Below are 24,570 nucleotides of genomic sequence, written 5' to 3'. Positions count from 1 at the left end.
TAGCGGCCGCGCCGCCTCCTGTTCGCCGCCGCGGCGGCGGGCTGACTCCTCCCCGGCCGCTTCCGTAGCGAGTAGCGGCTACATGTGGAGGCCGGGGGCGGCCGGTGCGGTGCGCGCCGCGCGGCGGGCGGTGGCAGCGGCGCGGCGGCAGAGCGGAGGTCCTGGGGGCGCCCCGCTGGCGGGGACAGCCGCCGCTGGCCGCGGCCAGACGGTGAGCGTGAGACGGGTGGCGAGGCGCGGCCTGCGCCGCCGGAGGGAGGAGGCTGCGGGCGGGCGCTGGGAGGCGTGGAGGGAAGGGCAGCTGGCGGGGTTTCCTCAGCCGGCCGTGGGCCAGCTGGGGCCCTTGCCGGGCCTTCTCTGTCTGCGGGAAGGCCGCGCCGCTCCCCTGCCGCGCCAGCCCTGTGCGAGCGGCCCTGAGGCGGTCGGCCAGGCCGAGTGCGGTTGCGAGGGCTGAGCGGCGCCCCCGTAGCAGCTGTCCGCGCCAGAGCGCGCCTCGGCCTGCTGCCTACACCAAACAGGAGCGCCAAAGCCTTGGGCCGGTGGCTCCGTGGTTCCCAGCCCGTGCAAGTACAGCTGTGCTGCGCGTTAGGAGAGGGCCTTTGCTGTGCTCCAAAGCCGTTTACTTGTTTGCTATGCTTCTCCAATTGCAGAAGATGCGTGCTGGCCACCCTTAGCACCGGGTTTGTTTTGGGAGGGGTGATACGAACTGCATGCTAGCACACTGTTGGCAGCCTCAAGTCACAGCTTGAGTATGAGCACACTGGTGGTGTTACAGCCTCAATCAGACCTGCACCTGAACGTATTTATGGTCTTGTAGCTTTTGATCCTAAGTGTGTATTAAAGAGATGCTAAAGGGTATAGTAAAAAACATGCAGGCATCAGTGTGTATTTCATCAACCTGTATCGTGATGATACAGGGAGTTTGCTGTTCTCTGTTTGTTTATGTCCATGTCTTGGCTTTGGACTGTAATGCCTGAGGATAGATGTCAAACCATACGGAGATAGATGGTTTTGTGTTTTGCTCTCGTGTATACTTGAAGAAGGGCCGTCATAGTTCCTTTTTAAATGTCACTTGCTTTTTAACTCAGTTTTTAAAACCTTGTGCTAGTACACAAAAAACAATCAAGAATGCTATCTTACCATTCATATAGAAATATAGATCTTCATAGCCCAGGTTAAGAAGAAAATGGCAAGCATGCTATTTTTCTTTCTTGGTGGGTAGCATAAGTGCTTTTGCTAGTGTGTTAGACTAGGGGATCAACTTTATTTTCGTCCATGTTGATGTGTTACTTCCCCTCAAAAGGGCTGCCCATTTTGCTGTCTTGTCTTATATCGCCAGCAGGTTGATACAGCTTCTCTGTAATTTTTATTTGTTTTTTAAAGCTTTTTTTAAAAAATATAAGAGAAATTAGAAATGAAATGGCTTGTCTTACAGAAGAGGTCTGGAATGTGAAGTTTGATGTTAGCTCTTTTGTAAGGAGAATTCAAGGTATCTGTGTATTTCAGTTGAATATATTCATGGCTTCTAACAGAGGGATGCAAGTTGTTGATAATGAAGCACCTGAATAGTGGATACTCATCTGAAGTTCAGTAATTCAGTGGTAGACCACAGTTCACTATTCTGTGAATAAAATCCTTTTTTTTTTTTTTTCCCCTTAGTTTGTCTCAGAAGACAAGGATATTCTAGATTGCCTCAATTATCCAAGGACTAAAGCTGCATAATTCTTTCCATATTAGCTCTGTGATATAGTATATGAATATTTTACTTGTGGCAGTGGAAAGGTCTTCAAGGATCTATTGAATTTATGTGACAGATACATAATTTATAATTCTTCATGTTTTAACTTTTAATTGAACTTTACTTATGCTTACTTTCAACAGCAATTACAATATGCTTCAGAGGTGAAGAGCAAGACTGTGCTCATGAATTTAAGAAACGCAGGAACTCTGAATGACACAAGGTAAATTTTGTTTTGAGATATTCATATGAAAATATCATCTCTGCTTGTAAAATAATTTCTAGACATGGTAAGACTATCAAACTAGTGTAACGTTGATATGATGATGTAAAGGAAGAGTGCAGTTTTAGTAAAAAGCATTTTGAGTGAATTTGGGAAGTCACTTAGGAAATAATTCATATACCTAAACATAGGTGTCTAGCACCATTTCATATATGTCAGGGTACCTAAAATTTCTGCTTGCACTGAGAGGATGTGACACAGTACCTGTCAGAGACTTCTCCCCTTCTGATGCAGCAGTTGGAGGCCCAATGAAGGATTGTGCAGATGTCTAAAACAGCTCTTACGGTTAAGTACCTGAACTGCACCCTGAAACAGTACATGAATCCTGCCTAATCCTGAGGCTTTCCATTCTCCACACCCCTAGGTGTTTCTGTGGTATCCCTCACGTAAGTGGCATAGAGTGTATTTCAGTAATAGGCTAGCAAGAAACTTTAAAAAAAATTATGTTCTGTATCATCAGCTGAAAGATACTGAGTCAGTGTAGTTCATAGTAATTGTTGTATTGTCATACCCATTAGCAAAAGCGGAAATGATTTCACTGAATTGTCTGTTGCTAGAGATACCCACCTAAATGCTCCGTTAAAAGTTGACACTGATATGGATGGAAAAAGTTATGTGATTTAATTACATTTGGTTAATTAAATTGAACTAGACTTTGTTCCCACTAACTCTTTCTACTTATTTAAAGAGGATAACAGAAGCGGTCTCACAAGTGCTGTAAGCCTTACATAATGGCTATGAGGGTGCTTTGAGACTCTTTGAAGAAGGTAATTGTATCTATTAGTGCATAAGCACACTTTAAATAATGTCTAATTACCGGGCTACATTGGTAATTCCAGTTGAGAAGTCAAATGTGCATCTTAACAGGAGATGCTTTTCTCTCTTCGTAGAGTTCAAAACTAAGTAATTTGTGTGCAAAGTCTTATGAAAATTCCTTATTTTGATATCTAACTATTTCCTCTTAGTATACAGGAGTCAGTATATCTAAGGAAAGAGCTACATAGTCCTCAGTTAAAAGATCTCCACTACCAAAATTTAAAAATTCCACCTCTGTTTATAAGGTGGATTGTTACCTACATTACCTTAAGAAAAATGACTACTTGTTTTATGTGATCATTTCATGCTTACTGTTTCCTCCAAGGTCATGGCCTTGGTCTGTGTTTATTATAGGGGAAAATACTGTCTTCCATGTTTTTCCTCCTAATTATGGGCCTGTATGTCATTTGTAGCTCTTTAGATGAGACCACTTACGAAAAACTAGCTGAAGAAACGCTGGACTCCTTAGCAGATTTCTTTGAGGACCTGACAGATAAGCCTTTTACCCCAGAAGATTATGATGTCTCTTTAGGGGTATGTTTGAAACATTCTATTACCACTGTAATTATTGTAGATTTTTTTTTCTTTGGAGGAGAATTTTAAATAATTTAAGAAACAATGAGTTTTTACAGCTTTATTGTTAAAATATGCCTGTTTATACTGACTGGAGCAATTATTCTGGTAAAAAGTAACACATGCTGTTGTATGATTTCATGACCTAAAATGTTTACTGTATAGAGAAAGACATAATATAGAATAATAAATGAGCACAAGAGGAGACAGAAACTGGTTTTTAATTTCACAGTGGTCTATAAGTTTTTCTAAACACACAGGCCTCTGACATCGGTAGTCACTTCCCTTCCAGTGAATACTAGGACAGACCTACGTGGCATAATACATGTACATCATATGTAACTGGTAGAGCAGTTTCTTTGATTGCCCTGAATACTGAGAAGCAGTATTTGTCTTGACCAGATAGAATACGTTTGTCCTGGCTTTAGTGATGACAGCCTGTGGTGGAAAGAAGCAACAAGAGGATGCAATGTTTGGATAGGTGATTGCAAAAGTGAGACCAGAGCATACACGGGGAGAAGGCTACTGTCACAGGAGGCATTGGGTTGCTGCCAGCCTGATAATTGGAGCCTTTAATAGGTCAGCCACTCAACTTCTTTTATAGGGGTGACAGACTCAGATTAAAAATGTCCATTCTATTTGTATTGGGAATTTACTAGTTTTGTCATGATTTGACACAGCCCACAGCTAAAACAACCACACAGCCGTTTGCTCATACACGTTCCTCCTGGCAGGATGCGGGAGAGAATCCAAAAAAGAAAACAAAACAACAAAAAACTCCTGGGTTGAGGTAGAGACAGTTTGATAGGACAGAAGAGGAAGATTGTGATGATAGTAATAAACAGGACAATTTCTCACCACCTAAAGTCAATGCTCAGCAAGACTCCAAGCTGCTCTGCCTCTCAGCCCACCCCCCAGCTATGTACAGAGCATGATGTCATATGGTATGGAATATCCCATTGGCCAGTTTTGGTCAGCTGTCCTGACTCTGTCCCCTCCCAGCTTCTTGGGCACTCCTCACCTTCTCATTGGCAGGGCAGTATGAGAAGTTGAAAAGTCTTTGACTGCTTGGCAACAAGTAAAACATCAGTGTGTTATGGACATTGTTCTCATCCTAAATCCAAAACACAGCACTACACCAGCTGCTAGGAAGAAAATCAACTCTATCCCAGTCCAAACCAGCAGAGTTTTATATACAGTTCCTGAAGTGATTTGTATATTACAGCCCTCTACATGACATAGAGGAGAGCGCGGTTTCTCCCTATACTGCTGTCTGCAACAGAGGTCTTGCACTACTGTGTTTTTTTGAGGTCACATAACTGCTGCTCCCTCTTAATTTCTTACCAGAAGGAAGTTGCTTTCTACTAGCCCTGTCAGTTAAGGTTTTATGCTCAGGGACATAGAAGCAGATGCTTTGGGTTGCACTGTGAAAACAACAACAACAAAAAAACCCCAAAAAACACCACCTGTAGTTTTCAGACTCATTTCTGTATAACTTTGTCATCATAATGTTCAGTTTTTATTCCTTATAGCTAGGATAGAAAATAACTTCTTGTTAGTAGTATTCTGTTGTTGCCCTTAGCAAATACTATTTATGGCTTTAATTATGTAGTTAATGTTATAGCTAATTGTTTTTCTGGTGAAAAGCAATTAATTGTTTAACCGTTATTATTGAATATGTTTTAGCATATCAGTGCCTATTAGCCTGATTTAAAGAGCTTAGGACAAAAATTAGCAAAAAGATTATAATTTACTTCTTTAATATTATGTGGAGGTGAAAGTCATCTTATGTCAGAATTTTATCTCCAGCCGCTGTAGAGTGGATTGTGTTTGACTCACTGTGAGGCTCAAAAGGAATTATTTTTGCATCCATCTTAATTTTTTACCAGTACTCCTTCGTTGCATAGACAGTATGGTGACATAATAATACGTTGTCGTTTCTGTTAAGAGTGAAAGGTTAAATAGTCCCAAGTTTGCCAAAGTTAATTCCAAACAAACAAGGCTAGTACGATAGCAAGCCACAAGGTGGCGAACGCGATCAAGGTCTGTTACGCCTGTGACTTGTTCAGAACTTGATTTCTTCATGCAGTTTATATCTTCATGTCCAGGGAAAAAAAATCTCTTTCGAAGAATATTTTTGTTACCAGGAGCTAACAAACATTCATCCAGTAGTGCAACACACATACAGTAACATTCCTTAAAATATGGTAAAAATATCTTACAATTTAATTTCTTAAAAACTCAAGTTGTGTTTTCTAGTATTTCAAAAGTATTGCAAAATGTATGGCAAAATGTTTTAAACATAGCATTAGAAGTTTACTTTTAATTTGCAGTGCAGAGCAGCAACACTCTCCAACAGCTGACACACTATGTAAGCAATAGTACAAAATTTTTATTAACTCTTCAGAAACCTATTTACTTACAGTGTTTCTGTAGCATACAACATAACATCATGCAGAACACTTAATATGGCACTAAAAAGCACATAGAAGAATAGTGAAACCTTTATATTGCTATTCCGGCCTAATCTCCCAACCTGCTCTCATTCTGCTGTATCTCTACAGATCTAAGACCCCTGAGATATAGAGATACAGAAAGTTTGAATTCTGACAGCTAGAGAACTAGCTTGTTCTCGTCCTTCTTTGCACTAAACCAATATCCACTTAACATAGCTGGCAGGAGAACCTGATGGCAATATTAACCAGAGGAGCCTTTTGTTTTTATTTTATTGCTCACAGATATAAATCCCTTATCAAGCACAGAACCAGCATGGAAACTAAGGTAAAAAAATTAGACCTTGAGAGTACTATTTCACTGCTGTTGATCCTTGAGATAAGTCAGAAACCAGTAACACTGAGATACTTTGTAGGGGAAGGAAGCTCCAAGCGGCTGCCTGTGCTACAGAGTAAATTTGCAGGCAGTAGGTACTCATAAATGAAAGGGTATTTTTTTTCCCCACAGTAAGTATTTATACAGAGTAAATAGGCCTAGCAATGCTGGTAACTCTCGTAGTGTCTTCTGACTAAAGCAAGAAAAGTATGATTCCCTTAAAGAAGCTTTATTGTGCTATAGGACATATAGCTTTATTGGGCTATAGGACATGAAGTATTTGAGAAACTGTGGATTAAATATGACCAACCTATTACCTGAATCATCCAACTGTATTCTGTAGAGATACCCTTTCTAATTAGCATAATTCATATCATCTGTAGGTTAACTCTAGTCCAAGCAGTGGTGATGTTTTACTCTTAAAGTTAGGACAGAAATATTTTTGTCACAGTTAGGTATGCTTTTTAAATGCACTTATGAAGATGTCAGAGAAAAGTGAATCATGTTTTCAGTAAGAAATGTGAGTAAGAAAGAGAAAATAAATGCTCACTAGGATAATGGTCTAAAGCTGGCATAACTAAAATAAACCAGACCTCATGGAGTTTAGAAGTGGAACATTTTTGAGGTATGATTCAATATAAAGGCACTTGATCAGAATTATTGGAGAAAGAATCATGTTTATTCACTGGGAAACTGTTGCAGTTACTTAAGAAAAGTTAGGTAAAATTGCATGGCTCAGGAATCTAGCAATGACAAATAAAGCTTCTTCACTTTGAACCACACCAGTTCTGCATTGTTCATGAATAGAAAAAGTTGTTATTGGGTGATGTTTTAATCGTTGCAAAATGAATTAGCCATCATTTCAAGATGACAGGTCAAAGCTCAAGAGTATTATTTAAGTAGTGCCATTGTGAATGGTGCAAACACACTAAATCAAACTCTGACCAGAAGGTTTAAAGTCTAGATCAGACTCAAAGATATGCAGGTTGTCCTAGATACTACCACAGGTTTTTGATACCTGATGATCATTCTTCCAAGCTACTATTGTTTGGGAAATAGTTGGAAATGTTATACAGATATATAAGTTTCTGTTTATCTACTGCAGATGGTGTAATTCTTGTCAAGTAACAGGATGAAAATTTATAATTTCTCATTTTCTCTGTGTTTTAAGAGTGGAGTTCTAACAGTTAAATTAGGTGGAGACATGGGAACATATGTAATCAATAAGCAAACACCAAACCGGCAGATTTGGCTGTCCTCACCCACTAGGTAAGTTATGTGTAAGTTAGTTATGTAATGTCTGCAGTCTGGGTGGAAATGTACTTCCCCTTTTTTATAGCACGACACAGACTATGTAATATCCTTTTCCTAAGCAACCCTTTTACTTAGTATATTCTCAAAACATGATATGATTTAAGTGTTCTATAATAATTTGTTATAGAAGTTTGAGGCACAGTGCAATATACTGACATACCTGAGTAAATCCAGGAAACATGTAATATAAAATTTTCCTACCCTGTTCTGGCCCAAAACCACTGTCTACAGGAATATAGCCTACCCATAGAAAAAATAAACAGGCATGATTAAAAAAAAACCAACCACCATGATCTAAACCTCTCTTTGTATTTAAACAGGGTGGCTCCTTCCCCTTTAAGCTTGTGGGATTTCCTGCTTTGTGTGTTTATGTGCTGTCCCACTGGTTGTTTTTGTCAAGCGTCTGCACTTCACCCAGAGCCTTGGCTAGCTCTTCCTTCTGCCCTCTCTAATGCTGTGTTTTGATCCATTCCAGGTTTTCTGGTTGGTTTCAGCAGGGAGAGCAGCCAGATAAGTGGGGAAACTATTGTAACTGTCTCCCAAAAAAAAATTGTATTCTCTGCCACTATCCTCAGGAAAGAACTGAGGGAGTTGGTCAGTGTTACTAGTGAAGGAACCAGATAGCTGGAAAGTATGAGCACTCCCAGTAACTATGCAGGCATACCTCTTGAATGTTGTTCAGAAAAAAGGTATTGATTGCAAAACCGGGAATGGTTTTGCAGTAGGAGAATTCTGTAGTAGGGTTTATGTCAGTGGGGGGAAGCAAAATGGAGTTTAAGATTTTAAGACATAAAATTTACCTAAAGAAAATTCTGACTTTGCTTTAGTGTACTTCTGTACTGGCTGGTGCACAGAATACTAGGTTAGTACTTCTTTTCTACTAACTTCTCTCCTATCCCAGAATCCTTTTATTAACTAAATAATTCCCTGAACAGTTACATGACTTGCTAAAGCACAGGCTTAGTGAGCTAATAAACCTTTTTGTTTAGACAGATGCAGGCTGTGTGTCAGTAGTTATTCATTCTATATCTTTTCAACAAGCATAATTTCCGAAATTTGATTCTGCTTAAGATGACTATAAACAAAAGTTTCATCTATTTATGAAAACTAAAATTAAGAGAATCTGTTTGGAGCCAACTCTAGTTAAGCTAAGACATACATGCTCCAGAATACTGATTTTTTTTTTTTATTGTTCCAGTAGTGAATAAACACAAGGAAAGAGATAAACTTGAAAATTCTCTGATGGTATTGTCATCATCTGTGACGAAAAATTATTCACCTACAAACATTAAGTTTTGTGCTTCCTTAACTGGCATTACGGTAAACAGTGGTATTTCCTGAAATATGATGCTACTCCAGCAAATACTATATGATCTGGAGTGATATACCTAAGTGCAATATACTAGGAAGTGAAAGAAACAAATATTACTGCCAGGACTTACATTGAATGTTATACTTGAGAAATTCGTACAGTAAATGTAGAATCTTGAATCTTTAAGAACATATCATGAGGGAGACAAATTCTTAAGATGCGAGACAAACATTTTTTGAATTTTTTTACCTTCTTTTTGCTATCTTGCATCTGTAAACTGAAGTGAACTTAAGCTTGTGTTTGTAAAGCTTTAATTAGTTGACAATTTTAAAAAAGAGGGTGAGGGTGCAACCTGCCAGCAGAGTGATTCCAGTAATTTCATGTAGCTGCTTTGACTGAAAAGAGTTTTCAACCTTACACAGCATCTTTTAATAATACCTTAATGTGATATTTTAATTCTTCTCTTTTACTGTTTAAAAATGTATGCAGATTTCCTATGAGAAATATATTAGTCTATATTTAACTTTGTAGGCATCGTATAGAATTCACAAGATCCTTGCTTAAATTATTAACTTAAATGAAAAAAAAAAAAGACATTTGTACAACATTTTTGGAGATTCAGAGAACTATGGAGGTGTTTCATATGCTGTGTCACTGATATTTACTATGTAACATTTAAAACCAGTTCAAATAACTTACACATCTCTTTTGTTTGTCCTTGTTGATTAAATGGCTTGTCCTAGCCTGATTTTCATGAATGGCTTCATCCCATTCTGGCATTGTCTAGGTGCAGGACAATGTAAACATAAGCTTGTGTTGCAAAGACAAAGAAGTGACTCCAGTAAAGTAACTGGAGCACGTAATCTCAATTCAAAATAGTTACCAGTTCACATACAGGAGGTGAGATTTCAGTAGAAGTGACTTTGATTTGTGATTGCATTTGTGACTTCTCATAGTTTGGTTAGTGGTTGGAAAGTTCTTCACCTGAATATTGCAAGTAATTCAGGATATTCAAGGTTCAGATTAGTGTTTATGTTTGTAGAGAACCTGCATATTGTTCTTGTGTATATACAGGACAGTCTGTTTTCTAGCAGACTTTGTGCATGGATTGTCTGAGTTCCAAGGCATTTTGTCCTACGAGTTCAAGGATGAGATTGATGGTTTGTGTGCCTGTCCCAAACAACTGTTGCATTCCTTTCTTTTTTCTTAGTTTCTCTAGCTAATGTTAGCAGTAGCAAGGTGCCTTTCAGTCATTCTCCTGTTTCAGATGTGGAGAATTGGGTGGATAGAAAGGTCTGGGATGGAACCAAAGCGTTCAAGTTTCTGTATTGATACTTAATGTAGGCCTGAAAAATCAAGCCAAGGATCATATGATAGCACAGAGGAAAACAGCATTTTGAATATAAATCTCCCACGTGCCAATATATTTGGTTTCCCCAGCTAAGTTCTGTTGCATCTAAAAAGAGAGAATGGTGATCTGTGTTCTACTGTGCTTAGAATATCAGCACATGACTGCTGGAAGAACTAATCAAAAGCATTAATTCAGTGTTATACAAATATCTCTTGTAATATATGTGTGCAAGAAAATTAGATGGGTGACCAAAGAAGGGGGTAAGGGAAAAAATTGGGGAAATCAGTGCCAAAAGCAAGAAGGGAAGGAGCTTGTGTCTGCTGGAAGTGACTGATATATCTTGTCACCTTTCAGATCTGTCTTTTGGATGGCTCAGCAGTTCGTGGCAGATCTGGCCTTTTCTGCTCCACTTCCCCATACTACCCACCAGTCCTTCTCCACGCTGTCTGATCCTTTTCCTGAGCACTCTTTGGGGTACATTATAAATACAGGCTTCCAGCAGCTCCCCATGAATAATCTGTACTTACACAGTGTGTTTTTGTTTTCTAGTGGGCCAAAGCGCTATGACTGGACTGGACGGAATTGGGTGTATTCTCATGACAGAGTATCCCTTCATGAACTACTAGCAAAAGAATTTTCAACAGCATTAAAAACTAAATTGGATTTGTCCTGCTTAATATATTCTGGGAAAGAAGATACTTGATGATATTCTACCTCATGGAAGTTTAAAGACTTTAACCACAAGCCAAGCCCTTCCTTGGTTTCTGAAGTACCTGAGCTTAATTCTGTTGTTGTTTTTCTTGGCATCACTGTGTTGTGCAACAAAAAAGAATATATTTTTCTCTAGCGCTCTGTCTTTGGGTTTCTGTGTCACTGCTTGAATCTGTGTCCATGTAGTACAGGTGGTTGAGGTTACCCTTCCTGTCACTGCACTTCTTTCTTACGCAGAAGTAAGTCATGAATTCTTACTGTCTGTAGTCTTGGCTGGATCTAAGGACTGACCCACCTGGTGACTTCTAACCAGCACACAAATGCTGAACTTCTTTTGGTGAGACATTCACCCAAAACAAGAAATGCCTGTGAATTGCATTGACATAAGTTGTACTGTGAATGCATCGTATTAAAATTTGTGGCTATTGTAAGTGAATAATGCATCACAGTCAAATTAAACAGGTCAGGTAGAAACTTTTCATTTTGTGTAGTGCATGTAATAGCAGTTTTTCTTTTAGTATTGCAGCACTTGCTCTTTTCTCCAAATTCTAAATTCTAGTTTCACATTAGGATTTTTTTTGAGCTAAACTTTAAATTATTAGAGGTCTGTGTAGCTGTAAGCGTCTTATGGAACTGGAAGAGCTGGTATGTGATGTTAAAGCTATGCAGCAGTATCTCTGCAAACACTTCATTCTGTCACTGTGGATTTCTCTTTCTGTTCACTTTTGTTCTTCAAAGAGTAAAAATACATAATTTATTGAGGGTGGTTTTTTTAGTTGAGCAAAATTAAGATCCTCTCATTGTAGCAAAATGTTGCACAAATTTTGCTCTGCTGCATTTCTTAAGTGTGCTTAGATTACCTTTTTTCACCATAATACAAGGCTCCCCTTAGTATCATGCTGATGCAGAAACTTTAGCCTTCTTGCTGCTTAGAATTGAGTATGGTACTTAGGCTGATGAAGCTGTCTTTTTCAGGCTGTTAAAAAATGAGAATGCAATAACTTATATATTCAGAATTTTAAACCAGAAAGCTTTAGAAGAAATTGTGAACTGCAAGAAGAACACTTAAACACTTGCAGTGTTGTATTATTACTGCCAGTGGCTTTTAATTGCCTATAAAATAGAAGCACAAAGTTGTTGACTAATTCTTGAGGAAACAGTTATGCCATGCTCTTATAAATTGTTTATCAATGTATGAAAAGATACTCAGTGCAAACTGTGTTTCTTCTTGGTTCCTTTGATGCTTGTGGTTAGTTTGGCATGATTCTCTAGCCAGCTAGAATTATTACAGATGTGATTAATTTTGTCTTTGAAAAACAATAGCTACACAGTATTGTTGCCCAGTGTTTGCATTTAAAGTATAACTGCTGTTACCTGCTATTTCCCACCATTAAACAGAGAGTAACATTTCACTGGAAACAGATCTTTGTTAATTGTGCACACTTTTTGCATGATTTTCAATCAAAATAAAAAAATACGACAATTATCTGAAATGTCAGCTTTACTGGATGAGGTAAATGACTACTAACTCATGTGAGTACAAGAGTAAAAGATTTTTTTTTAACAGAGGAAAGCTAAAAATAAAACATCTCTACTGTTTTGAATTCAGAACACTGAAAATAATTTACAGCATATGGAAAATGATAGTATTTAGCACAATCTCCTAATAGTTCGAATAGCTATTTAAACACATTTGTACAGCTGTTAATGACTTGATATTTGAATCAAGGATATTTCCTCCTGGTTCTTCTATTGCCTGATCATGTATAGCTTGTGTAATTATTTTTCTGATTGACTTTCCCAAAAATTATTTTCTTAAGTAATTTGCATACAACATATTCACTTCATCCATAATGCTACTACTATTTATGCAAACAATTTCCTGGTTTAGGTATCTGAGTAACAAATGGATTTAATGTACCTGGTGAAGATAAAGAGCATCAGCAAATTCGAATGAGTTTTATCTCTGTGTACAAAATGAATCATAGGACGTGACTAATTTTTTTTGCTCTAATACTTGCATCAAATTGTAGTAAAGGCAAGGGCTCCGTCAGCCATCATGGTTGTTCAGTGGAGGCACAGGACGAGCTCTGAGCCTCATGTCAGACTTTGCTTATTGCCCCAAGACAAATAACTCTTCCGTAATATTTTTTTACTTCTGTAACTTACATGAATAAGCAAGTTATTCAATGGTTACACACCTGATATCATGTCAATAGTTTCTTGCTTCACCTCTCCCAAAAGAAATAGCCAAAGAAAAATCCTTTGATGTGTACTGCGAACAGTTAGTGTCAATAAGAACCATCACAGTACTGATAGCATTTTTCCTGCAAGACAGTTGCTCCATCTTCAGTGAAGGAAAACAGAGTACTATTGAAAGAGGAGTATTGGCATTTGTAGCTGTACTGGATGCTCAGACTTGGCAGAGAAAGTGGGGGGTGTTGGGTTTTTTTAGGTGTCTCAGAGTTTTCACCAATAGCTAATTGCTCTGATGTTTATATTTTTCTGCTTCTGGCCTACAGTCTGAAAGCCCTAGCATGTCTAACATGGCTTAAGTTGTTTCCTGTGTGCCAGTGAGTTCTTCTGAAGTCTTGATTGATTCACGTAGTCAAGCTTACAGCAACTACTTGCAGTCTGTATTGGTCACAAACCACTGCAGTTGTTTGACAGGCGTTCTGTGCATAAATGCTTGTCTGGTGTTTGTCGGTTCACTTTCCTTTCCACATGTGATAATTCTTAAGAAACGTTACCATTAACTCTTCCCTGCAAGACTGTTCCATGTGATAAAATCATCCTGTCTTGTTTCCTTAAAATTCCCAAACTCTTTTAGCTGCTTCAGTAAATGGGATAAAGACCTGTCCTGAAGAGGTGGTAGCCGAATAAGGGAAGAGGTATTCACAGGGAGTTTCATGTTGAATTACTTTTAGCTTCTGGTTAATGGTTGAACTCCATGATTGTGCTAACCAGCTCAGGAATGTGTGGGAGTCCGGGGAAGGAAGGCAGAGGCTTGCCAAAATACCTGGAAGAGCATTCAGAATAGAAAAGGAAGCATGGGAGGGGCAGAGGCAAAGGCTATCAGGAAGAGATTAACTTTGCCCAACGGCTGATGTCGTTGGCAGGGCAAGGAAAGGCTAGAGACAAGCTGCATCATGTTGTGGCCCCTTAGGGGATGATATTTTAAATTTACTGCACACCACTATTTAGAATTGTAACCAATCAAACATGTTCCAGTCCACTTTACTACTGAGATTAAAAATTTAAAAATCCTGTTTAAAGATAAGTTCAGAGTTACAACCCCCTCTGTCCCAAATTGTCTTTTATGTAAATTGTACTGTTGGCAGTCGTAGAACAAAGAGAAGATTCATGACCTCCACCGAAGGAGACAGCCAGCGGAGGCTGTTTCTCTAAGCGTAGAACAAACAGCTATGAACAATAAGAAAGTTTTTAAAACAGTTATTAATTACAAGCTTTTTTTGGAGTTCAGGTTAAGGAAAGCCAAGTTTAGATAAGGAAACAATAGATGTTTAAAACAAGCCATATAATGTTGTTGCTGCCCTCTCCAATTTGCTGAATTGTTTAAAAATTGTTTGTGTCATGGTAATTATGCTAAGTGATCAGTATTACAATGAGTAATTTTGTAAGCATTGTTAGTTTCCAGATGTAGGCTCTTCTGCTAGCCATCAGTGTTCTCCACTGTTCTACTAAAAAAAATTAGGAATACATTAAATATGTCAGTAGTATTACTTCTCTTTACAGCATTTTAGAACCATTAACCAAGCATCTTAAGGACACTATTACCAAAGTAGCTTCAGAAAAAGGAAAAAATGTAGAGAACTACCAGATGAAGTTTTTAAACATTCATTAAGGAAACACACACCCAGCACAGTGTAAACCAAATAATCTGACACATACCTGGAAGTAAGACTAAATTTCCACTGATCATGCCTTGATTCTGCCTGAACAAAATACTGTATTATGTACTGATCACTGAGCCTATGTATAGCTGACAGAAAACATCAAGTTCCTGATTTAGTCTTTTTTTTTCCTCCTCTGTTTTGCTGTTTGGGGCTTTTAAACAGCAATGGTCACTTGAAGACTACTGTATGCACATGTGTGTTAATTATTAACTATAGCTACAAGCAGGCTTTTTGAGTACAATGTCTGAACGCAGTTTCGTATTTGCTGTCAATAAAACAGGCTCTTCCAGTGCCTCCTTCCAAAGTCCAGCAGCTTCATGAAGAACACTGTTTGCCTTCTTTATCTTCATTTCTGTATGAGGCATACTGCACAAACATCATCCGCACCTAACGAGGAAGAAACCAGTGTGAATTAGGAATGCTGTGGGAATCTAGAATATTTAGCATCTGTTGAAAAATCATCTGCCCTTTCTCACCAGCAACTAACAGCAAACCAGAAAACTTGTAAGTAGATTTTGTTTCACAGGCCTGATACAGGGTGAGTATACTGTTTCGGAGGAGCTTGCATGGGAAGAGAACAGATAAGGAATCCTTGGTGACATTTAGTGCTTTACAATGCAGAAGAAATACGACTCCAAAGAATCCTGTCAGAGCTGTTTGGCCTTGCCTTTCTCATTTCAGCTGCGGGACATCAGTGATGCTGGAAAGCTGATACCCGTGGAATGCCAGCCTGAAGTGCAGTTCCCTTCTGGTAAATTGAGGTTTCGGGAACAGTATTGGTACGACTTGCAGAGTAGCACTGCGCGTTCTGGCCTGGAAATGGAGCTGCTCTGCCTTCTGCTAATCTTGGGTGTTTCAGCCATGAGTGATGATGTGAACACCCAGCTCCTCAGAGCTGCCAGAGCACACCAGAAGAGGAGGGAACTTGGCCTTGGCTCTTCTGTGATAAAAGGCAGGAAAGAAGCAGACTCAGAAGTATGCGTGGAACATTGCACAGCGGTTTTAAAAGCTGTTTCAGAGGTCTTCCAGTTAGAAAAGTTTAGAGGGGTAATGATTCCAAGTTCCTAACCAAACGTTGATGTAAACGGGAAGACCACACAAGCGCAGGGCTGGGTGACTGCGCACCCCGAGAGCAGCAGCGGCGAAAGGGCTTCGCCAGCCCCGCCCCGGCCCTGCGGCACCCGGCACCGGCCGCCGGAGCTGCTGCGGCCGCCGGCAGGTCGGCTCTCCACCCCGGCCCCGCCGGGGGGCGCTTCGGGCAATGCCGGGCGGCCAAGGTAGGCCGGGGTGCAGAGTCGGGGCCCGTCTCCCGGGAGACAGAACGAGTTGAGAAAAGCTGGGGGGGGGGGGGGGGGGCGAGGTGGCCGGGGCGGCCCCGCCGCGGTGACTCAGCGGCGCGGAGTACCGGCCTGCAACCGGTATTTCCTGTTCCCCCGCCCAGCGCCGCGTGTGTGAGAGAGAGTGTGTGTGTGACGGTGGGCCGGGGGGCAGCTGGGCGAAGCCGCCCCTGAATTGCGGGTGTGGGGGAGCGGCAGCGGCCGCAGGTGGAGTCGCGCCTGCGGAGGGGGTCTGCTGCCCGCCGCCCTGCCCCGTCCAGCTGCCGCCCCTCCTCTTCCTTCCCCTCCGCCGCCTCCCCACCTGGGGGCGAGGCCGGCACCTGCGGCGGGAGCCCGCCCCGGCGCGGCCGCACCGCCCCCGCCCGCAGGAAATCGCCCGACTCGGCGGGAGCGGCCGCAGCGGACCCGGCCTCGGCGCCGCAGACTGCTCTGAAGCGGCGGGGCAAGGCTGGGGGCAGGGTAGGGCGCGCAGTCCCCGCAGTCCCTGCGCCGGGCCACCTCCTGGGACCTCTGGTCCCTCTGTCGGACGACTCCGCCGCACCGGGGCTACCTCCGCGAGCAGGCGAGTATCCCCGCGGGGGGCGGGCTGGGCTGGGCTGCCCCCGGCTTCGCGCCTCCCCGCCGCTCCCCTCTCCTCGGGCAGGTGCGGCGCTCCGCCGCCCCTCGTCGCCTCCCGTCCGGCGCCGCCGCTGCCTCCGCTTCCCGCTCCAGGCGTCGTGCTGCGAGGAAGAGCTGCGCGACTTGTCCCTCTCCCTCCTTTGTGTGCTTTGGCTTTCACATACCCGCCCCCCTTCACTCCTCGGGCGCACTTTCCCTTCTTTGTCCGGGGGAGCCGAGGCAGGGGCTGCGCTCCCGCCGCGGTCCCCGGCCCGGCCCCGCTGCCGCCGCCGCCGCCACCGCGCACCTGGGGCGCGCGAGCAGCCGTGCTCGGGTCGAGGATCGGCTTTTCCCTAACGGGATTAAGCGGCTCTCGGTGACTTTTTCCGTGCTAAGCACTTTCTGTGAGAGTGCGATACTACGTGGGAAGTGGGCGAGATGTCACCGCTGAATCAGGGTTTTTGTTTACCGTGTTTTTTCCTCCTTTGGGGGGGGGGGGCGGGTCCCCCGACAGGCGCACACCCCCGACGGTGGAGGCTTGGGCTGCCTTTGTTACACACAGAATTCCTGAAATCTTTATGTTGGCACATCCCGAGTGGATTCCAGCCGTGCCTTGCGCTTTCCTAACTGGGTCAGGGGAAGTTTCAAGTTAACAGGGAACTGTAAAGCAAAGGAACGGGCAGTTCCAGGAGCCAAATCCTTGACTGCCCTGTTAAAATCCCATGGCATTCGGCCTCGATTGCAGTGCTGGAGCTCAGGTACATTAGACTTACATCGAGGAGTGTCAAGGTTGATCTACCAGAGGCATGCGCTTGCTTTATGAGACAACTCTGCCCTTACATTCCCCCTACTTGAAACCTGTTTCCTCTGCGTATTTTTCCAGGATGAAAAAGTACATGCTGTCTGAACACACTTGCGTAAGAGTCATGTACTCATCTTTCAGATTGCTTATCTGAAAACTTCCATACCTCCAATGTTGCTTTCTAATAGTTACTCACTTCAAACAGATGGAATTTCTGAATAATCTGCTCCCTAGCTTCAATTTATAAACTGGTATCAAATCCAATAGCTAGGACAGTATTTGAAAACTCTCAGCCCCACAGCTGTGCTCCAGCTGAGGCCACCAGCTTTGAGGTTTTAACTTTTGGGTGTAATTATCAAGTTGGGATGGTTTGAAGCAAATTACTTACATTTTCTTTTGCTCACCAAAATTGTATTTTAAAGGTTTAGGACTGTGATTCAGCTGTAGATCAGAGAAAAGAAAAACAAACCTGTGCTATGACTGATGAAATTGCTTCTTTTATTTCTGAAGCATTCATAGTATTAAGGATCCATCTGTAAACTCTCCCAAGCAATGATCCTTGTCAGGATCCATGAGGTCCACATGGCAAGGATCAGGTACTGGAAAGCATGGAAGTTTGCTTGTGTAAATTGATATTCATTGATAGATCATCAGGCTGCTTGAAGAGACTTTGAAATGCTTTGCAGTGGTAAGCCTGTGTGTGCGCCATTTAGACATGGTAAGATTTATACTTAGTATAACCTGATGCTTATGAGGGCTTTCAGCAGGCATGTGAGGAAGCTTTCCGCATGTATTTGATTTTTTTAGATGAGTTTACAGTTATAATTGCTTCCAGACTGTTATATGCAAACATCTTCTTATGCCCTAAATATTATGTTCAGGCAGCGGTAGTGACTCCTCTTCCCTTTGCGAAAGGAAGTCACTATGGACTGGTGAAACTGTGTCTAACTTTAATTGTATTCTGCAACTGTGTAACTTGCATAACTGCTACTGTGCTCAGTGCCGCTATACTGGGCTTTTGTGAGAATAAAGATGAGTATAGGGAATTATGCAGTGGGGTTAGGATGATCCCAATACTTTGCATGAACTATAATCTCAACAGAGCTCTTCAGAGTGAAGCATCAAAGTAATTAAGTGTCTGATACTTTTTTGATTGCTTAATCCCCCCTTTCCTGGTTCAGTGTCTTCTAAGGACAACCAGGAAATCTTTCTTAGTGATTAAAATAACATTTAGGCCCTGACATGGTTCAAAAAATGGGATGTGTTGTACCTTTATAAAACCTAGATGCTTAAAAGCATCAGAAAGTTCTTGGATCATAGTAATTCTCAACTGGGGAATGGCCTAATATTCCAGGACTACTTCAAAGCTGCATTTAACTTAGAGCAAATATAGATGATTGCATTCGTGTGTGTGTGTTTTAACAATTACCAACATTGTCTGTCTCCAGAACTTCCTTGCAGGGTAAAGGAAATTTCTTGTTACAAGACTGTTCTCTTTTAATTGCTGATATAACAGTATTTACATTCTCAAGGATGGTGTAACTTTTGTCATGCCTTGGCTGCATCAGTTTCATACTATTGTAGCAATCCTGCAACCAGTCATTCTAATAATGGGAAAGAAAGCATTGACATGGTGTAATAGCTACAGTTTCTTGAGGTTAGAGATTTTCAAGTCTGGTTTATTTTCAAACAGGTATGAAAATACTCATTGCTGGGAAAAAATGAATTTATTAAATCTGACAATTGATCCTTGACATCAGCTGCATAAAGTCTGTGAATCTTAATCCCAAAATGCAGTGAATTTCTGTTACTTTCAGAAGATTTCTCAAAACTGAGATAATCTATTTGTAAAACAAACATTTATGGCAATAAGGATATAGGGCATAATTTTTAGGCCTGTCTTCTAATATATGGATCTTGCCATAGTGAAGAATGTTTGCAAATGGTGAGTTACCTATGAAGGTTGCAGCACTGAAGTGGGTGTGACAGGTTTTGCATGGCCATGCTGACATATGCACACCAATGCATGTCTTCTTTCACAGTTAAAGGTTTGGTTTCAGTCTCATGACCAAGTACTCTTAAGTTGTTTGGAAACCCCAGAGAGGTACTCGGGTTTAATTCCTACACAGATTTCTCTCCCAGATGCTTTTGTCAAAATAGAGCTGTTCAACAACTGGGTGCTTTTCTTAACTATCTGAACCTATCCCTTCCCAGAAAGAGCAGCATTGTGTTAGATCCCTGTCTGCTCCCTTGTAAAGTGTGCTTGTTTCTTGTCCCCAGTCTTTGGAGCCTTCTGTTGCCCTTTAATGGTCTTTTGTGAGTACTGGGGTTATGCTAGTCCCACTTCAGAAAGTAATTTTTTTTTCTTTTCTGAATAGGTCAATTGTGATTTAGAACTTGCTGCAGTTTGTTTGGTTTTTAGTAAACAAAACCTCCATTTAACAGTAGAGGGCTGAGGTTATTTTTTACTTAAATATTAACACAGGTACTGACTGCAGTATGGGAATTAAACAGCTTCATGCAGCAGCAAAAACCATTTCAGGTCATTCCACAACTTAAATTGTTAATGTTTGGGTTGTTTTTTAGTTTTGTTGTTCTTGCTTTTTGTTTTCTTTTAAATCAGATAACTGCTTTTTGAAAGTGCATGTTGTAGATTTCTGTTTCAAATGAGAATGCAGACTGTGGCAACTCCTTTCTGTCCTTCTCTCCAGTGTTAGATGACCCTTGCAGTTGTGAACGTATTTAGGATGTTTATGATCCAAGGTTAGTAATGACGATGAACTGTGGTAGCTCTGGTCTGATATCTTGTACGGCATCTGCCCTGCTATGTATTCATCAGCTGCAGGCTTTGTTTTTAGGAAACATGAGCTACCCAAGTCCTCCTGAATTTAGGTCAGTATTACCATTGTATGTCTGAGTGTTGGAACCTCAGATTACCATTGTTCCTAATCTAAGAAGAAAATGAAGCTCATTAGTGATATGTTTTCACATGTATAATGTGAAATGACAGACAATTTACCATGCGATGCAATAGTACGGCCAATAAGAAGGTGCAAGGAAAAATATTTCCCTTTTTGTTCTGATTTTTCCCAATGTCTGCTTGCTTAAAAATAAATGTCTTTTTATTTCTTAAAGGTACATAGATTATCTCGGGTGTGGTCTAGATACATGTGAAATGTCAGATTTAGGATATCTAGTTAGGTGGGGGTATGTTTTCATTAAGCTAAGCACGAGTTCGAATATTTTGGACCACTTTGGATTTTTCCTCAGATTGGGTCAACAATACATTTCCACTAATTCTTTAACATCAGCCTGGATTGTATTGATACAGTGAGCCTGAACTCAGCAATGTTCAGCTTCATCTAAACCAAGGCTTCACATATTCGTTCAAGCTATTTGTTATTTACTTTGCATTGTTAGTCGTCTTTTTTTTTTTTTTTTTAAGAGACATTAGAGAACACCCATAAATCTCTCCTGCACATCACTGCTAACAGCAAGGCTGTCTGTAGTCTGACTTGCTCTCTCTATTCTAACATCTGCTTCATCATCTAGCTCTGCTTAATAACCAGCAGATTTGACTGCTGGTGTCTCTAGCCTCCTTAGCACAACTTTGTATAAGCTGATTCTGAGAATCTCCAGGAACATATGGACTGTTTGAGCAAGGGACAATCTCTAAGGAGGGGCCAAAAGCAACTGCAGTCCCTGAAGCTGTGTGAAAGAAGTTTCCAGGTCCTCCTCTTCCCTTGAAACCATTCCTGCCCCCATGGCTCCAATCTGATCCTTGATGCTCCTTTGCCTCAAAACTGTTTCAACAAGCTTTATGTATGTTGATTGTTTTTCAAGCTATTTCTTAGCTATACAGCCCAAACAAAAGACCTGTATGTTCTTGATGTTAACAATTGTCTGTCACAGTTATTCTCGTCACCTGAGAAAAAGCATGTAGGAAGAGACCTTTGTGTCTTTGCTGTCTCCATGAAAGGAGTCTTTGGTCTGTAGGTGTTACAGAGATTTTTGTTGAGAGAGGAGAAAGAAAAGGATTTTGTATCTTGCCAAAGACAGAAAGTAATTTGTAGGTATGTTGAGCAATGCTTTTCTCCTTTGTAGTTGGGTCTTAAATGACTGAAGATGTGATCATGCTTCTGTCATCAGTTTACATGAAGTATGTTCTACATCTAATTAAGGGAGTATGACTCTGTTTTCATCTGTCAAGGATTACAGCAAAATGAAGCTTTTACTTTGATCTCATAAATGTTTCTTTAATGCAGAAAAGAGCTTCTGTCATTCTTTCCCCATTCCCAGGAATATGACTTGCTTTCCAAACCATGCACTGTGATTGAGTCTACAAATTTTGCAGTGTGAATGAACGTAAGCCAACTTCAGAACTGCTTTTGCAAAAATCATCTGTGGAATTTCAGCTGGATTGAAATCACTGCCCCAAGACTGAAATGTTGGGCTTTTTTTCTGTTTCAGCTAAGGAAGCACAGAAAAGAGTAGGGAGCTTTGGAATAGATAACGAAAAGCTGACAGTTTTCATGGGGTGCTCTTTTCCTATAGCCAGTGTAGCTTGGTAAGGCTATGACAAGTGCTGCAATGTTGCCACAATGCACTGTATCAGTTTGATAGAAATCTGTGTTACTGGATTTTAATTTTTTTGTGAACTGATTAGTAATTAATGTGAGTGATCTGTAGGGACAAGGTTAGCATAGAATGCACATACAGGGAATAAGCAAAGAACCTTTTTAGCTGAACTGTTAGACAGTTTCTTACTGTTACCTTTTTTGGATTTGGCTGAGGAACATGCGTTCCTGAAGTTGACACAAATATTTTTCTTAGCGGCTTAATTCTTAGATTTATGTTTGTTCACTTGTGTGTTCCCAGTTAGGAAAATTGCGCTGTGTTCTTTCCAATAAAACTTTGTGTTCGTTCTTCCTGAAAAAAATACAAAGCCAGAAGAAGGGGAGTGGATGATAACTCCCTAACAGGAAACAATGGATGAAGGTATATTTTAGACCTTTTGTTTTGCTCTGTAAAACCTATCCTTCACTAACAATGGATGTACTAGCAGCTTTGAATTTTTGTTTTCAAATAAAGTTGAAGGAAGTTGATAAAGTGTGAGTCAGTCTTACTCCCTCTAGATACCCGGAGATTTCGTGAACTGTTTAGCCAAAACTAATTACTTGGGAGTAACTTGTGCTTATTGTGTGAGCTTGGCTTCTCTGTGTACAAGGTTAGTTGTGGCTTTGCCCAAAGAGACAAAAGATGGACCAAAGCTGCCCTAAATGCTTTTTAGACTTTGCACAGGACTCTGGCTTTGAAAAGTAGTTTGGGAAAGTTTTTGTAAGAACTGTTTCTTAGACCTATAAGGGGAAAACTTAGGGTAAAAAAAAAAAAAAAGGCAGGAGGAGGGGGAGGGGAAGAGGGGAACACGAGGACAGGATGAATAACCAAAATTTCATAGGAGAAATTGTGGTAATACTGATGTTACTAACAAAACTGACTTTGAGGGAAGACTGGATTTTATCAAAATGTTTCTGCATTTAAGTAAAATTGAATGTTGTCATGGACTACTATAGACAGAAGGTTCTCAAAAACTGGAATAGTCAAAAAACCTGTCCACTTCTTGTCTTTTGCTAGTAGGTATTGCATTTATAAGAGAGTTGCCAAAGCTATCAGAAGTCAGGATGCATGCAGGCTTAATGACGTTAGCTGTGCCTGCAGACTTCTAGTAGTACTTCGCTTTCCTAAGCTTCTTAATACTTTGTATACAGATGTTTGAAGTTGTAGTTAAATGCATTTTTTTTTTTTTTTTAGACCTGGAGAAGTAATTATTTGCTTACTTTAATTTCTGTTTTTTTAATATATTAATTGTCTTAACACATCACAAATTTTCAGACTGCATATTCCTTACACATCAGCATGCAACTAGGTAGATGAAAACTAAATTTTCCCTCAGATAGCTGTTTGTAGTGGTACTCGAATCTAAAAGATGCTCAATTTTATTTTGCTCTTCTAAGATGAATCCCATAGATTACTATTTAGTAATAACTTGAGATAGTTCTAGGCATGCATGTGTTAACATAACCTACAGATGTGACTGAATATTAAACACCAAATACAGGTAACAGAGGATTGGAAGTAATGTAGGACCTGGCAATAGTTATACAAATCTTGTTGTTAAGAGCTGAATATTTTACAGTGTAAGTAATGAAAACTGCCAGTTTTCATCTTAGCAGTTTCTAAATAAGTAGCATGCAATATGAAATCACCCCAACAGAAGTATAGACATGCCTAATAATACTAGGGAATAACTAAAATGCTCCATTTACAGAGGGAGTGTTGTGGCTGAAGTCTTCGGTCCTCCTATCCCATCTCTTCTTTTTACATTTTTATCTATATTACTGCATAAGTACATAGTATTTCTATAATTATATATAAAGCATTCGTATCTTACAACCTTAGTATCTATGTAGCATTACAACAACGTTACCTTAGTTAGTCTTTTTGCAATCAAGAGCATCTCTCTTAATACTGCAATTTGACAGTGCTGCAGCATTTCCAAAATGTCACTGTGACTTCAACATGTACCTTTGTCTCCATCTTTGTAGTTAGTACATGAGGTCTTTGGCACACATGGTTACTTACCTCATGGCTAGAACAATTTTGACATAAAAAGTGGCTTCTGGCACAATGTGAGGCACATTTGAATGACTAATAGGTGTCATAATGGGAGTCTCTAGCTTTCTTAATTCCATACAAGCCACATAGGGAAATGTTTCTCCCTGCCTTTTCTGAACAGATCAGATAAATCCCTTGTAATGCTTCCAATGTACAGAGCTTCCTGGTGCCGAGGAGAAAAGTTAACGCAAAATCTATTTTTGTCTGTCATAGTGTGTAAAACAGTCTCAAGTTTTCTGTGCAGATCTCTTATTTGCTGGATTGATTTGACAGAGAAGTTACCTAGTGCTCCATTAGTACTTGAAAGATTATAGA

General features: G+C 40.6%; 2 protein-coding genes and 1 long non-coding RNA gene across 7 annotated transcripts in view; 2 read left to right on the top strand and 1 right to left on the bottom strand.

The window, feature by feature from the left end:
- Positions 1 to 77: 77 nt before the first annotated feature.
- On the top strand, positions 78 to 12,413 carry FXN (frataxin). The gene is made up of 5 exons (XM_054810848.1): positions 78 to 211; positions 1,882 to 1,961; positions 3,251 to 3,371; positions 7,411 to 7,508; positions 10,766 to 12,413. Exons 1-5 carry the CDS (start codon positions 83 to 85, stop codon positions 10,917 to 10,919), a joined length of 582 nt encoding a protein of 193 aa, XP_054666823.1. The 5' UTR covers positions 78 to 82; the 3' UTR covers positions 10,920 to 12,413.
- Positions 12,414 to 15,094: 2,681 nt separating this feature from the next.
- Positions 15,095 to 17,206, bottom strand: LOC129199806 (uncharacterized). Its single transcript, XR_008574746.1, has 3 exons — positions 16,680 to 17,206; positions 15,321 to 15,784; positions 15,095 to 15,231 (listed from the first exon to the last, which is right to left on the bottom strand). It is a non-coding gene; the product is annotated as an uncharacterized LOC129199806 (long non-coding RNA).
- TJP2 (tight junction protein 2) overlaps positions 15,206 to 24,570 on the top strand; it is a 69,418-nt gene continuing 60,053 nt past the window's right edge. The window contains exons 1-2 of one of the 5 annotated variants that reach the window (XM_054810835.1): positions 15,206 to 15,348; positions 15,526 to 15,595. The gene's annotated coding sequence lies outside the window, so the exon portion shown is untranslated. Of the gene's footprint in view, positions 15,349 to 15,525; positions 15,596 to 15,818; positions 16,122 to 16,280; positions 16,744 to 24,570 lie in introns of those variants that run through there. The other 4 variants (XM_054810834.1, XM_054810838.1, XM_054810833.1 and 1 more) reach the window with 4 other exon arrangements.

This window comes from Grus americana, chromosome Z (assembly GCF_028858705.1).
Source record: "Grus americana isolate bGruAme1 chromosome Z, bGruAme1.mat, whole genome shotgun sequence".
NCBI classification, from domain to species: domain Eukaryota; kingdom Metazoa; phylum Chordata; class Aves; order Gruiformes; family Gruidae; genus Grus; species Grus americana.
The sequence above is the reverse complement of the archived record's forward strand: the minus strand, read 5'-3'. Positions and strand labels throughout refer to the sequence as shown.

Coding starts and splice junctions, on each gene's coding strand:
- FXN (XM_054810848.1), top strand. CDS start 83: ATGTGGAGGCCGGGGGCGGCCGGTGCGGTGCGCGCCGCGCGGCGGGCG. Junction 212..1,881: donor CCGCTGGCCGCGGCCAGACG/GTGAGCGTGAGA, acceptor TACTTTCAACAG/CAATTACAATATGCTTCAGA. Junction 3,372..7,410: donor ATTATGATGTCTCTTTAGGG/GTATGTTTGAAA, acceptor CTGTGTTTTAAG/AGTGGAGTTCTAACAGTTAA.